General features: G+C 41.9%; 1 protein-coding gene across 3 annotated transcripts in view; it reads left to right on the forward strand.

Annotated features, from left to right (window-relative positions):
* LOC310854239 (inositol polyphosphate-4-phosphatase type I A-like) overlaps positions 1-15,504 on the forward strand; it is a gene marked incomplete at its 3' end in the record, with an annotated part of 85,563 nt that overhangs the window by 52,364 nt on the left and 17,695 nt on the right. For all 3 annotated transcript variants that reach the window (XM_083758806.1, XM_083758807.1, XM_083758808.1), the window contains 2 exons: positions 214-326; positions 1,855-2,009. In XM_083758806.1, the coding sequence (XP_083614932.1) occupies positions 214-326; positions 1,855-2,009 (268 nt within the window). The remainder of the gene's footprint in view (positions 1-213; positions 327-1,854; positions 2,010-15,504) is intronic.

Below are 15,504 nucleotides of genomic sequence, written 5' to 3' on the forward strand. Positions count from 1 at the left end.
AATATAAACTGAGAGTCCTTGAAATTAAAACGGGTTGAGAATCACTGCTAGAGCCGTTAAAAAACTTCTCTTATGGGGGTCAAATGGGGGTCCGCGGGCTAATTAGTTTCAATTTGGGGGTCCTCGACATGAAAAGGTTTGGGAACCACTGTCATAAAGCAATATATTTGTTCTAAATCCCTCGTCTCCACATCCCCCTCCGCCGTCGCCCAGGTCTGCCCAGGTCTCGCTCTCAGACATGTCTCCCGGAGCTGCTGAGGTTCCTGGGACAGAACGTGCACGCCAGGAAGAACAAGAATGTGGACATCCTCTGGCAGGCTGCCGAGGTACTGTTGTGTGTAGAGCCACGGCCACTTTGGTTGAGCTATAGAAAGAGTAGTCTTGTTTAACCGATTGCGTACATAGGACGTTGCCACACGTCATAGGGGTCCCAATCGACGCGTACATACAGTAGGACGTCTTCAGACGTCCTAGCGCATCCTCAATTATACCGGGCGAGATAAGAATATTCTGAATTCTTTCCTTCTTTTTTTTTTGTCAGTTCGCCTTTCGGCTACCGTATGCTACGCTCTACACTCTGCCCTATAGGACAGAGTGTTAGGACCTGTATTGTCCAGACTAGGTGAAGCTCTGCCCTATAGGACAGAGTGTTAGGACCTGTATTGTCCAGACTAGGTGAAGCTCTGCCCTATAGGACAGTGTTAGGACCTGTAGTGTCCAGACTAGGTGAAGCTCTGCCCTATAGGACAGAGTGTTAGGACCTGTAATGTCCAGACTAAGTGAAGCTCTGCCCTATAGGACAGTGTTAGGACCTGTATTGTCCAGACTGGGTGAAGCTCTGCCCTATAGGACAGTGTTAGGACCTGTATTGTCCAGACTGGGTGAAGCTCTGCCCTATAGGACAGTGTTAGGACCTGTAATGTCCAGACTGGGTGAAGCTCTGCCCTATAGGACAGTGTTAGGACCTGTAATGTCCAGACTAGGTGAAGCTCTGCCCTATAGGACAGTGTTAGGACCTGTATTGTCCAGACTGGGTGAAGCTCTGCCCTATAGGACAGTGTTAGGACCTGTAATGTCCAGACTAGGTGAAGCTCTGCCCTATAGGACAGAGTGTTAGGACCTGTAATGTCCAGACTAGGTGAAGCTCTGCCCTATAGGACAGTGTTAGGACCTGTAATGTCCAGACTGGGTGAAGCTCTGCCCTATAGGACAGAGTGTTAGGACCTGTATTGTCCAGACTGGGTGAAGCTCTGCCCTATAGGACAGTGTTAGGACCTGTAATGTCCAGACTAGGTGAAGCTCTGCCCTATAGGACAGTGTTAGGACCTGTAATGTCCAGACTGGGTGCTTGAATTGATGCAATTAATGTAAGTTTGTTATATTCATTTTGGGAAGTTACTTTTTATTTTTGTGAAAGAATATTTTTCCTGAGAAATTATTATCAGCTGTGGGTACGGCTTCAGTTCAGGTGAATCCCCACCCACCAGGCAAACCAGGCATACTTAATGAACTGGTGGAAATGTCCACATATAAAACCATAATTTTAACAAATACTGTACACTTTTTTTGAACAAATTCTTCCTCCTTATATAATAATAATAATACCTGATGATCATGTTTTAGGGTGGAAAAAAATCACGGCACTCACAAATTTAATTAAAGAAGTAGTGAAAATAACCAATCTACAAGCTCACAATGCGGCGCGAAGCAACGCGGTGTGAGCTTGTGGATCTGCTGTTTTCACTAGTTTGGGTCCGTCTAATTTCTTTTTTGGGTCTTCAGCTAAAAAAAGCTTAGGAACCACTATTCTAAACCAAAACGTCCCTCTCCTCTCCCCCTCCCTCTCTCTGTCAGATCTGCCGGCGGCTCAACGGCGTGCGTTTCACCAGCTGCAAGAGCGCCAAGGACCGCACGGCCATGTCCGTGACCCTGGAGCAGTGCCTCATCATGCAGCACGAGCACGGCATGGCCCCGCAGGTGTTCACGCAGGCCCTGGACTGCATGCGAAGGTAGGAAGGACCACCACCCTAACCCATAGAGTATTAAAAGGATAGAGACTGATCTGGCGCGAAGCTCCGCCCCCTCCGCTATTCATGTCAGTGGAAGTTGCTCATTGGCGTTTTGAAGCACCCGAAAGGACCGTCTATTTCCGCCTTTTTGGGGGCGCATTTCCGCATTGGACCACCAAATTTTAGTGGTCCAATACGGAAGTGCAACCGAGCGCTCAATGTTAAAGCCCAGCTGCACGGGGTTTCCTCGTCATGAATCCACGGGTCCGCCTGCAGTCCTTCCTCTTACCACTAGGGCCCAGCGCTTCAACGTTGGAGTGCCTCACTGGCCCCTTGCCCTAACCCCACGCAACTGCACCGTGCATGACTTCACATAGACAGAAAGACATACGTTGTCACTTTTGGGCAAAATATGTGTATGTGTAACACCCGGGTATCGGACCCAGGTCTCTCACTTGTAAAGCCAACAGCTTAACCACTAAGCCAAAGGCTATGGCCTATGCCTGGCTCGGGGGGAATATTAGACTTTTAGGCTTATATCAGGCTGAGGCTGAGCGCCACTCTGCTACATATGGATGTTTTTAGAGAGAAACAGCTTTTATTTGTCACACCGCACATTTTCCATGCTGTAAAACAGTGGGGTAAATTATTATTTATCTCATGTGCTCAGCATCCTCCATAATTTTGTAGAGCGAGAATTATACATGCAGTGTAATTCAGATGGCGTATGTGATAGCTGGATAGCAGGTATATGCATATAGGTGTGTACTGACACATTAGAATTATGCATTACTTTCACTGATTTCCTTGCCTTCCCCTGTCTTACTCCGTTAAACAAGGCTTAAACATATCATTAAATGTTGTGACACAACACAGTACTATTCCTGCAAAGTGTAAGCACTAAGCAGACCACACATGTTACTCGCCGAATTTGCAGATGCTGCAAAATGCAAATAATCGGACAGTCGTGAGTGAGGCACTCCCTCCAGCTCCAAGTTGTTCTGTAAAAGCAGTTGAGGCACGTGGCATCAAGTTTCAATCTCGAAACGTGTAGGTTACTGTAATTTGTATTTGATTAATTGTTGGAATCTCTAAACGCTGTACACTCTTTCATTATACGATTTTACAGTACTACTCCCAAGTGAATTCTGTTATATTTTGCCCAGGTGTTACTGTCTGTAACTACTCACACCATTGATTGCTTTTCCACATGGCGGCCATTTTGTCATAGGCCTACTCCGACATAAGAGTAGCATGTCCATCATGTGAAATGTGGTCGGTCAGTTGCTTGAACATGTTATGGAGTTAACAGCAGGGTTGGGAAGTAACGGATTACATGTAATCCGTTACTGTAATCAGAGTAAAAAAAAAACGTAACTGTAACGTCTTAGAGTACATTTTAAAATGTGTAATCTGGATTACAGTAACGGGGGTGTTGTAACGGGGGTTACATGAGGATTACATTCTCCCCTTCCCCTCATAAATTTTACGAACAAGTTATAAATTATTATAACACCAAACGGAATGGATTGGAGTTGAGCGCAGCGCGCACCTCTCTGACTGTGTAAAATCCTCACAGTGGAGGCTGATGCTGCGTCAGGGCGGTGTTGCCAATTTGTGAGAGAAAAAGCAACCAGGTCTATGAAAACAAGCCCAAAAGAAGCGACTATAAAAGGCCACACGAGCACTTCAAAGCTATATATATCGTCCATTAAACAATGTGTATATTTATATATGTTGGCTATTTGAAAATAGACGATCTACAAGCTCACAACCGTTCTACCATTATTTAAAGCAACTTCAGAAAAATAAGCCCAATGTGGCTTATAATAATCAGACCAGGCAACACTGCAGAGATACTATAGGAGAGCATATATGATATATTGGATTGGGGATAAATAATGGGTAGCGCCAGGAATGTCAAAAATAGTTTTTATTTGCCACTTTGACCACACATGGATGGAGTTGTTGGTTGTCAAAGTTGTTGGTTGTTGTCAATCAAACAATCAAAATGGTTCTGTAGGTCAAGATGGATTTTTCTGGCCCAGGCCGTAGCGTAACGGTCTGGGCACCGGACTGGTGATCCAGTCGCGGTGTGCCGCGGGTTCGACTCCCGGACCCGACACGGCCTTTACCGCATGTCATCCCCCATCTCTCTCCCGTTTCCTGTCAGCCTACTTTCTATCCCTTAAAAAATCAATAAAGGCGTAAGCCGCAAAAAAATATCTAAAAAAAAAAAAAAAAAAAGATGGATGGATTTTTCTTATGATCTGTTATAAGTTGACACAATGACTCTACAGTAATGTAAGTGTTCAGAGAGGTCAAATTCTTAACAATTAAATGACCTTAACCATATTTCAGTTGTCCTTATCTTAATTTCATAGGCTCAACATTCTTGTCTATCAATGGTAAAACTTGTATTATCTAATTAAATTGAATTTTACTTTACAAAGTAATCCAAAAGTAACTGAAAGTAACTTTTAGTTACTTTTTAAATGGAGTAATCGGGATTACGTTACTGACTACATTTTTTAGCAAGTAACTTGTAACTGTAGGGGATTCCTTTTTAAAAGTAACCCTCCCAACCCTGGTTAACAGTACATGGAGTGAACATGGTATGGAGTTAACAGTATATGGAGTGAACATGGTATGGAGTTACAGTATATGGAGTGAACATGGTATGGAGTTACAGTACATGGAGTGAACATGGTATGGAGTTACAGTACATGGAGTGAACATGGTATGGAGTTACAGTACATGGAGTGAACATGGTATGGAGTTACAGTACATGGAGTGAACATGGTATGGAGTTACAGTACATGGAGTGAACATGGTATGGAGTTACAGTATATGGAGTGAACATGGTATGGAGTTACAGTATATGGAGTGAACATGGTATGGAGTTACAGTACATGGAGTGAACATGGTATGGAGTTACAGTACATGGAGTGAACATGGTATGGAGTTACAGTACATGGAGTGAACATGGTATGGAGTTACAGTATATGGAGTGAACATGGTATGGAGTTAACAGTACATGGAGTGAACATGGTATGGAGTTAACAGTACATGGAGTGAACATGGTATGGAGTTACAGTACATGGAGTGAACATGGTATGGAGTTACAGTACATGGAGTGAACATGGTATGGAGTTACAGTATATGGAGTGAACATGGTATGGAGTAACAGTACATGGAGTGAACATGGTTGGAGTTAACAGTACATGGAGTGAACATGGTATGGAGTTACAGTACATGGAGTGAACATGGTATGGAGTTACAGTACATGGAGTGAACATGGTATGGAGTTACAGTGCATGGAGTGAACATGGTATGGAGTTACAGTATATGGAGTGAACATGGTATGGAGTTACAGTACATGGAGTGAACATGGTATGGAGTTACAGTACATGGAGTGAACATGGTATGGAGTTACAGTATATGGAGTGAACATGGTATGGAGTTACAGTACATGGAGTGAACATGGTATGGAGTTACAGTACATGGAGTGAACATGGTATGGAGTTACAGTATATGGAGTGAACATGGTATGGAGTTAACAGTACATGGAGTGAACATGGTATGGAGTTACAGTACATGGAGTGAACATGGTATGGAGTTACAGTACATGGAGTGAACATGGTATGGAGTTAACAGTACATGGAGTGAACATGGTATGGAGTTACAGTATATGGAGTGAACATGGTATGGAGTTACAGTATATGGAGTGAACATGGTATGGAGTTACAGTACATGGAGTGAACATGGTATGGAGTTAACAGTACATGGAGTGAACATGGTATGGAGTTACAGTATATGGAGTGAACATGGTATGGAGTTACAGTATATGGAGTGAACATGGTATGGAGTTAACAGTACATGGAGTGAACATGGTATGGAGTTACAGTACATGGAGTGAACATGGTATGGAGTTACAGTGCATGGAGTGAACATGGTATGGAGTTACAGTACATGGAGTGAACATGGTATGGAGTTACAGTACATGGAGTGAACATGGTATGGAGTTACAGTACATGGAGTGAACATGGTATGGAGTTACAGTATATGGAGTGAACATGGTATGGAGTTACAGTATATGGAGTGAACATGGTATGGAGTTACAGTATATGGAGTGAACATGGTATGGAGTTACAGTATATGGAGTGAACATGGTATGGAGTTACAGTATATGGAGTGAACATGGTATGGAGTTACAGTATATGGAGTGAACATGGTATGGAGTTACAGTATATGGAGTGAACATGGTATGGAGTTACAGTACATGGAGTGAACATGGTATGGAGTAACAGTACATGGAGTGAACATGGTATGGAGTTACAGTATATGGAGTGAACATGGTATGGAGTAACAGTACATGGAGTGAACATGGTATGGAGTTAACAGTACATGGAGTGAACATGGTATGGAGTTACAGTATATGGAGTGAACATGGTATGGAGTTACAGTACATGGAGTGAACATGGTATGGAGTTACAGTACATGGAGTGAACATGGTATGGAGTTACAGTACATGGAGTGAACATGGTATGGAGTTACAGTACATGGAGTGAACATGGTATGGAGTTACAGTACATGGAGTGAACATGGTATGGAGTTACAGTATATGGAGTGAACATGGTATGGAGTTACAGTACATGGAGTGAACATGGTATGGAGTTACAGTACATGGAGTGAAGATGGTATGGAGTTACAGTATATGGAGTGAACATGGTATGGAGTTACAGTACATGGAGTGAACATGGTATGGAGTTAACAGTACATGGAGTGAACATGGTATGGAGTTACAGTACATGGAGTGAACATGGTATGGAGTTACAGTACATGGAGTGAACATGGTATGGAGTTACAGTACATGGAGTGAACATGGTATGGAGTTACAGTATATGGAGTGAACATGGTATGGAGTTACAGTATATGGAGTGAACATGGTATGGAGTTACAGTATATGGAGTGAACATGGTATGGAGTTAACAGTACATGGAGTGAACATGGTATGGAGTTACAGTACATGGAGTGAACATGGTATGGAGTTAACAGTACATGGAGTGAACATGGTATGGAGTTACAGTACATGGAGTGAACATGGTATGGAGTTACAGTATATGGAGTGAACATGGTATGGAGTTAACAGTACATGGAGTGAACATGGTATGGAGTTACAGTATATGGAGTGAACATGGTATGGAGTTACAGTACATGGAGTGAACATGGTATGGAGTTACAGTACATGGAGTGAACATGGTATGGAGTTACAGTACATGGAGTTAGTATGGAGTTACAGTACATGGAGTGAACATGGTATGGAGTTACAGTATATGGAGTGAACATGGTATGGAGTTAACAGTACATGGAGTGATCATGGTATGGAGTTACAGTATATGGAGTGAACATGGTATGGAGTTACAGTACATGGAGTGAACATGGTATGGAGTTAACAGTACATGGAGTGATCATGGTATGGAGTTACAGTATATGGAGTGAACATGGTATGGAGTTAACAGTACATGGAGTGAACATGGTATGGAGTTACATGGTATGGAGTTACAGTACATGGAGTGAACATGGTATGGAGTTAACAGTACATGGAGTGAACATGGTATGGAGTTAACAGTACATGGAGTGAACATGGTATGGAGTTACAGTACATGGAGTGAACATGGTATGGAGTTACAGTATATGGAGTGAACATGGTATGGAGTTAACAGTACATGGAGTGAACATGGTATGGAGTTACAGTACATGGAGTGAACATGGTATGGAGTTAACAGTACATTGAGTGAACATGGTATGGAGTTACAGTATATGGAGTGAACATGGTATGGAGTTAACAGTACATTGAGTGAACATGGTATGGAGTTACAGTATATGGAGTGAACATGGTATGGAGTTAACAGTATATGGAGTGAACATGGTATGAAGTTACAGTACATGGAGTGAACATGGTATGGAGTTACAGTATATGGAGTGAACATGGTATGGAGTTACAGTACATGGAGTGAACATGGTATGGAGTTACAGTACATGGAGTGAACATGGTATGGAGTTAACAGTATATGGAGTGAACATGGTATGGAGTTACAGTATATGGAGTGAACATGGTATGGAGTTACAGTACATGGAGTGAACATGGTATGGAGTTACAGTACATGGAGTGAACATGGTATGGAGTTACAGTATATGGAGTGAACATGGTATGGAGTTAACAGTACATGGAGTGAACATGGTATGGAGTTACAGTATATGGAGTAAACATGGTATGGAGTTAACAGTACATGGAGTGAACATGGTATGGAGTTACAGTATATGGAGTGAACATGGTATGGAGTTAACAGTACATGGAGTGAACATGGTATGGAGTTACAGTATATGGAGTGAACATGGTATGGAGTTACAGTACATGGAGTGAACATGGTATGGAGTTACAGTATATGGAGTGAACATGGTATGGAGTTACAGTATATGGAGTGAACATGGTATGGAGTTACAGTATATGGAGTGAACATGGTATGGAGTTACAGTATATGGAGTGAACATGGTATGGAGTTACAGTACATGGAGTGAACATGGTATGGAGTTACAGTGCATGGAGTGAACATGGTATGGAGTTACAGTATATGGAGTGAACATGGTATGGAGTTACAGTACATGGAGTGAACATGGTATGGAGTTAACAGTACATGGAGTGAACATGGTATGGAGTTACAGTGCATGGAGTGAACATGGTATGGAGTTACAGTACATGGAGTGAACATGGTATGGAGTTACAGTACATGGAGTGAACATGGTATGGAGTTAACAGTATATGGAGTGAACATGGTATGGAGTTAACAGTACATGGAGTGAACATGGTATGGAGTTACAGTATATGGAGTGAACATGGTATGGAGTTACAGTACATGGAGTGAACATGGTATGAAGTTACAGTACATGGAGTGAACATGGTATGGAGTTAACAGTACATGGAGTGAACATGGTATGGAGTTACAGTACATGGAGTGAACATGGTATGGAGTTACAGTACATGGAGTGAACATGGTATGGAGTTACAGTATATGGAGTGAACATGGTATGGAGTTACAGTACATGGAGTGAACATGGTATGGAGTTACAGTACATGGAGTGAACATGGTATGGAGTTACAGTACATGGAGTGAACATGGTATGGAGTTACAGTACATGGAGTGAACATGGTATGGAGTTACAGTATATGGAGTGAACATGGTATGGAGTTACAGTATATGGAGTGAACATGGTATGGAGTTAACAGTACATGGAGTGAACATGGTATGGAGTTACAGTACATGGAGTTAGTATGGAGTTACAGTACATGGAGTGAACATGGTATGGAGTTAACAGTACATGGAGTGAACATGGTATGGAGTTACAGTACATGGAGTGAACATGGTATGGAGTTACAGTACATGGAGTTAGTATGGAGTTACAGTACATGGAGTGAACATGGTATGGAGTTAACAGTACATGGAGTGAACATGGTATGGAGTTACAGTACATGGAGTGAACATGGTATGGAGTTACAGTACATGGAGTTAGTATGGAGTTACAGTACATGGAGTGAACATGGTATGGAGTTAACAGTACATGGAGTGAACATGGTATGGAGTTACAGTACATGGAGTGAACATGGTATGGAGTTACAGTACATGGAGTGAACATGGTATGGAGTTACAGTACATGGAGTTAGTATGGAGTTACAGTACATGGAGTGAACATGGTATGGAGTTACAGTATATGGAGTGAACATGGTATGGAGTTACAGTGCATGGAGTGAACATGGTATGGAGTTAACAGTACATGGAGTGAACATGGTATGGAGTTACAGTATATGGAGTGAACATGGTATGGAGTTACAGTACATGGAGTGAACATGGTATGGAGTTACAGTATATGGAGTGAACATGGTATGGAGTTACAGTATATGGAGTGAACATGGTATGGAGTTACAGTATATGGAGTGAACATGGTATGGAGTTACAGTATATGGAGTGAACATGGTATGGAGTTACAGTACATGGAGTGAACATGGTATGGAGTTACAGTATATGGAGTGAACATGGTATGGAGTTACAGTACATGGAGTGAACATGGTATGGAGTTACAGTACATGGAGTGAACATGGTATGGAGTTAACAGTATATGGAGTGAACATGGTATGGAGTTAACAGTACATGGAGTGAACATGGTATGGAGTTACAGTATATGGAGTGAACATGGTATGGAGTTACAGTACATGGAGTGAACATGGTATGGAGTTACAGTATATGGAGTGAACATGGTATGGAGTTACAGTACATGGAGTGAACATGGTATGGAGTTACAGTACATGGAGTGAACATGGTATGGAGTTACAGTACATGGAGTGAACATGGTATGGAGTTAACAGTACATGGAGTGAACATGGTATGGAGTTAACAGTACATGGAGTGAACATGGTATGGAGTTACAGTACATGGAGTGAACATGGTATGGAGTTACAGTATATGGAGTGAACATGGTATGGAGTTACAGTACATGGAGTGAACATTGTATGGAGTTACAGTACATGGAGTGAACATGGTATGGAGTTACAGTACATGGAGTGAAGATGGTATGGAGTTACAGTATATGGAGTGAACATGGTATGGAGTTACAGTACATGGAGTGAACATGGTATGGAGTTACAGTACATGGAGTGAACATGGTATGGAGTTACAGTACATGGAGTGAACATGGTATGGAGTTACAGTACATGGAGTGAACATGGTATGGAGTTACAGTATATGGAGTGAACATGGTATGGAGTTACAGTATATGGAGTGAACATGGTATGGAGTTAACAGTACATGGAGTGAACATGGTATGGAGTTACAGTACATGGAGTGAACATGGTATGGAGTTAACAGTACATGGAGTGAACATGGTATGGAGTTACAGTACATGGAGTGAACATGGTATGGAGTTACAGTATATGGAGTGAACATGGTATGGAGTTACAGTATATGGAGTGAACATGGTATGGAGTTACAGTACATGGAGTGAACATGGTATGGAGTTACAGTACATGGAGTGAACATGGTATGGAGTTACAGTACATGGAGTTAGTATGGAGTTACAGTACATGGAGTGAACATGGTATGGAGTTACAGTATATGGAGTGAACATGGTATGGAGTTAACAGTACATGGAGTGATCATGGTATGGAGTTACAGTATATGGAGTGAACATGGTATGGAGTTACAGTACATGGAGTGAACATGGTATGGAGTTAACAGTACATGGAGTGATCATGGTATGGAGTTACAGTATATGGAGTGAACATGGTATGGAGTTAACAGTACATGGAGTGAACATGGTATGGAGTTACAGTACATGGAGTGAACATGGTATGGAGTTACAGTACATGGAGTGAACATGGTATGGAGTTAACAGTACATGGAGTGAACATGGTATGGAGTTAACAGTACATGGAGTGAACATGGTATGGAGTTACAGTACATGGAGTGAACATGGTATGGAGTTAACAGTACATTGAGTGAACATGGTATGAAGTTACAGTACATGGAGTGAACATGGTATGGAGTTACAGTATATGGAGTGAACATGGTATGGAGTTACAGTACATGGAGTGAACATGGTATGGAGTTACAGTACATGGAGTGAACATGGTATGGAGTTAACAGTATATGGAGTGAACATGGTATGGAGTTACAGTATATGGAGTGAACATGGTATGGAGTTACAGTACATGGAGTGAACATGGTATGGAGTTACAGTATATGGAGTGAACATGGTATGGAGTTAACAGTATATGGAGTGAACATGGTATGGAGTTACAGTACATGGAGTGAACATGGTATGGAGTTACAGTACATGGAGTGAACATGGTATGGAGTTACAGTACATGGAGTGAACATGGTATGGAGTTACAGTATATGGAGTGAACATGGTATGGAGTTACAGTACATGGAGTGAACATGGTATGGAGTTACAGTACATGGAGTGAACATGGTATGGAGTTACAGTATATGGAGTGAACATGGTATGGAGTTACAGTATATGGAGTGAACATGGTATGGAGTTACAGTACATGGAGTGAACATGGTATGGAGTTACAGTACATGGAGTGAACATGGTATGGAGTTACAGTACATGGAGTGAACATGGTATGGAGTTACAGTATATGGAGTGAACATGGTATGGAGTTAACAGTACATGGAGTGGACATGGTATGGAGTTAACAGTATATGGAGTGAACATGGTATGGAGTTACAGTACATGGAGTGAACATGGTATGGAGTTACAGTACATGGAGTGAACATGGTATGGAGTTACAGTACATGGAGTGAACATGGTATGGAGTTACAGTACATGGAGTGAACATGGTATGGAGTTACAGTACATGGAGTGAACATGGTATGGAGTTACAGTACATGGAGTGAACATGGTATGGAGTTACAGTATATGGAGTGAACATGGTATGGAGTTACAGTACATGGAGTGAACATGGTATGGAGTTACAGTACATGGAGTGAACATGGTATGGAGTTACAGTACATGGAGTGAACATGGTATGGAGTTAACAGTACATGGAGTGAACATGGTATGGAGTTACAGTACATGGAGTGAACATGGTATGGAGTTACAGTACATGGAGTGAACATGGTATGGAGTTACAGTACATGGAGTGAACATGGTATGGAGTTAACAGTACATGGAGTGAACATGGTATGGAGTTAACAGTACATGGAGTGAACATGGTATGGAGTTAACAGTACATGGAGTGAACATGGTATGGAGTTAACAGTACATGGAGTGAACATGGTATGTAGTTACAGTGCATGGAGTGAACATGGTATGGAGTTACAGTACATGGAGTGAACATGGTATGGAGTTACAGTACATGGAGTGAACATGGTATGGAGTTAACAGTACATGGAGTGAACATGGTATGTAGTAGTGCAATCATCTTGGATATTTTGAGGTTGTTGTTGTTGTTTTATTACACCCAACACATTATTAATCCTTTGCTTAAAGTTTACAATGGAATGAGTACAATCACCATTGCCTATATCCAACCGATCTTACCCAGCTAGCCTGCTGCTAACTGGCCTTTTGGAGGAAACCCAATGTTCCGTTTCCCATTTGTTTGTTGAAGAGGAAAACAACAACAACGATGCATTGAAAATGCCATGAAATCCCTTGAATTGTTGGCTGTGTGTGTCATGACGCTTGCTTGCCTGCCTGCCTGTCTGCCTGCCTGCCTGTCTGTCTGTCTGCCTGTCTGTCTGTCTGTCTGTCTGTCTGTCTGTCTGTCTGTCTGTCTGTCTGTCTGTCTGTCTGTCTGTCTCCATCTGTGTACAGCTACTGTTACTGTCAGTCTCATTTGTCTGTCTGTCTGTCTGTCTGTCTGTCTGTATATCTGCCTGTCTGTCTGCCTGTCTTGTCTATGCGTACTGCTTTCCCACAGTATTTGACTTATATTCCAGCTGCCGATGAATGCACTTTTTTTCTTTATGTCCATGGAGTTATTCACCTCACTGTCAGAACAGCATCCCTCCATGGAGTTATTCACCTCACTGTCAGAACAGCATCCCTCCATGGAGTTATTCACCTCACTGTCAGAACAGCATCCCTCCATGGAGTTATTCACCTCACTGTCAGAACAGCATCCCTCCATGGAGTTATTCACCTCACTGTCAGAACAGCATCCCTCCATGGAGTTATTCACCTCACTGTCAGAACAGCATCCCTCCATGGAGTTATTCACCTCACTGTCAGAACAGCATCCCTCCATGGAGTTATTCACCTCACTGTCAGAACAGCATCCCTCCCCTGCCATCATTCTTTATGTCCATGGAGTTATTCACCTCACTGTCAGAACAGCATCCCTCCATGGAGTTATTCACCTCACTGTCAGAACAGCATCCCTCCTCTCATGGAGTGATTCACCTCACTGTCAGAACAGCATCCCTCCTCTCATGGAGTGATTCACCTCACTGTCAGAACAGCATCCCTCCTCTCATGGAGTGATTCACCTCACTGTCAGAACAGCATCTCTCCTCTCATGGAGTGATTCACCTCACTGTCAGAACAGCATCCCTCCCCTGCCATCATTTCCACTCCAATGTTCCCCTAATCCCTTCCTTTACGCCCTGTTCTCTGGCCCCGTTTCCTCAAGAAAATATGTCGTTTTCAGCATATTAAAATAAACGGAGAAAAAGAATGCAGACAAACAATAATGGTAGCTCAAAGTTCAAACTAAGGCCCCGGTGTGAGCTGTTGTGACAAGTTTCACTGTGATAACAAAATGTAATTTTAAAATAATAATGCACTTCTGTGGACTCATGTGACACATTTGTTGTTTGCCGATCAGTGTTTAGTTTTTTTTGTCTTTGTGACATCGAGGCTTTCTCAGCTAGCACGAAACAAACAAAACAAATCACCGTGCTGTCTATATACTGTAGGGCTGCTTATCCACTGTGGCCATTTTAACGTCGGCAGAGGCGAGTTTGTAGGAAAGGCGTCTCAGCGTACCACTCTTCTCCACATCGGTCCTCCCGGGGACTCATTAGCGCTGGTTGTCTTTCCATCGCTCTGATGAGGGCAGTGACCGAAAGGAACTAAGTGCATTTTACTCAAGTACTGTAACTTAAGTACAATTTTGAGGTACTTTGCTGGAGATTTTTTTCAACTTTTACTTCTACTCCACTGCATCTCAGAAAACTTTAGTTACTAGTTTGTAGATTTTGATTATTTGATTTTGATTATTGATTTGATTATTATTGCAATATGCATTTAATCACTTCACCCTATTTAAACTTTGTATACATTTGTATACATTTCACACACATGATAACTTGTGAAACGGGACATTCTGCATAATGAGTACTTTACTTTACGTACATTTTGATGCCAATGCTTTTGTACTCTTACTCGAGTCAATTTTGATTACCGGACCTTTACTTTTAAGAGTTTCTACATTGCAGCATTGGATAAGGGACTGGATAAGGGACTCATTACTATTTAGAAATTACTACCTGCACTTGTTGTAGAGTTCCTCCCCAAGACTGCAGCTCAGCACCAGTGTCTCAAACTTATGTCATTTCTTAGGCTTTATATATATATATATACACTGTATATATATTTCGATGTTTCAAAATATACCAAAAAAGAACAACAAAAAAACAGGCCAAATAATGTACTATTGCGAATATGCTTTTGGATTATTGGAAAGATCATTTCCACACATGTTGATCATTATTTTGGGCCCCTTTTCCTCTTCTGTAGTAGTGGCCTAAAATATTGTTTGGCTATTTATTTATTTTTTGAGGGGGGGGGGGATATATTTTGTTTTGTTTGCTACTAGGGATGGGACGATACTCATTATCATTTATCGTGAAAATAGAAAAGCGCTCACAATAATCGTATGGCAGAGATTTTTATTTGTCGTGACATTGTCCCCCGCCATACACTACTA

Source organism: Protomyctophum parallelum (genome assembly GCF_964188405.1).
Source record: "Protomyctophum parallelum genome assembly, chromosome: 23".
Taxonomy (NCBI): domain Eukaryota; kingdom Metazoa; phylum Chordata; class Actinopteri; order Myctophiformes; family Myctophidae; genus Protomyctophum; species Protomyctophum parallelum.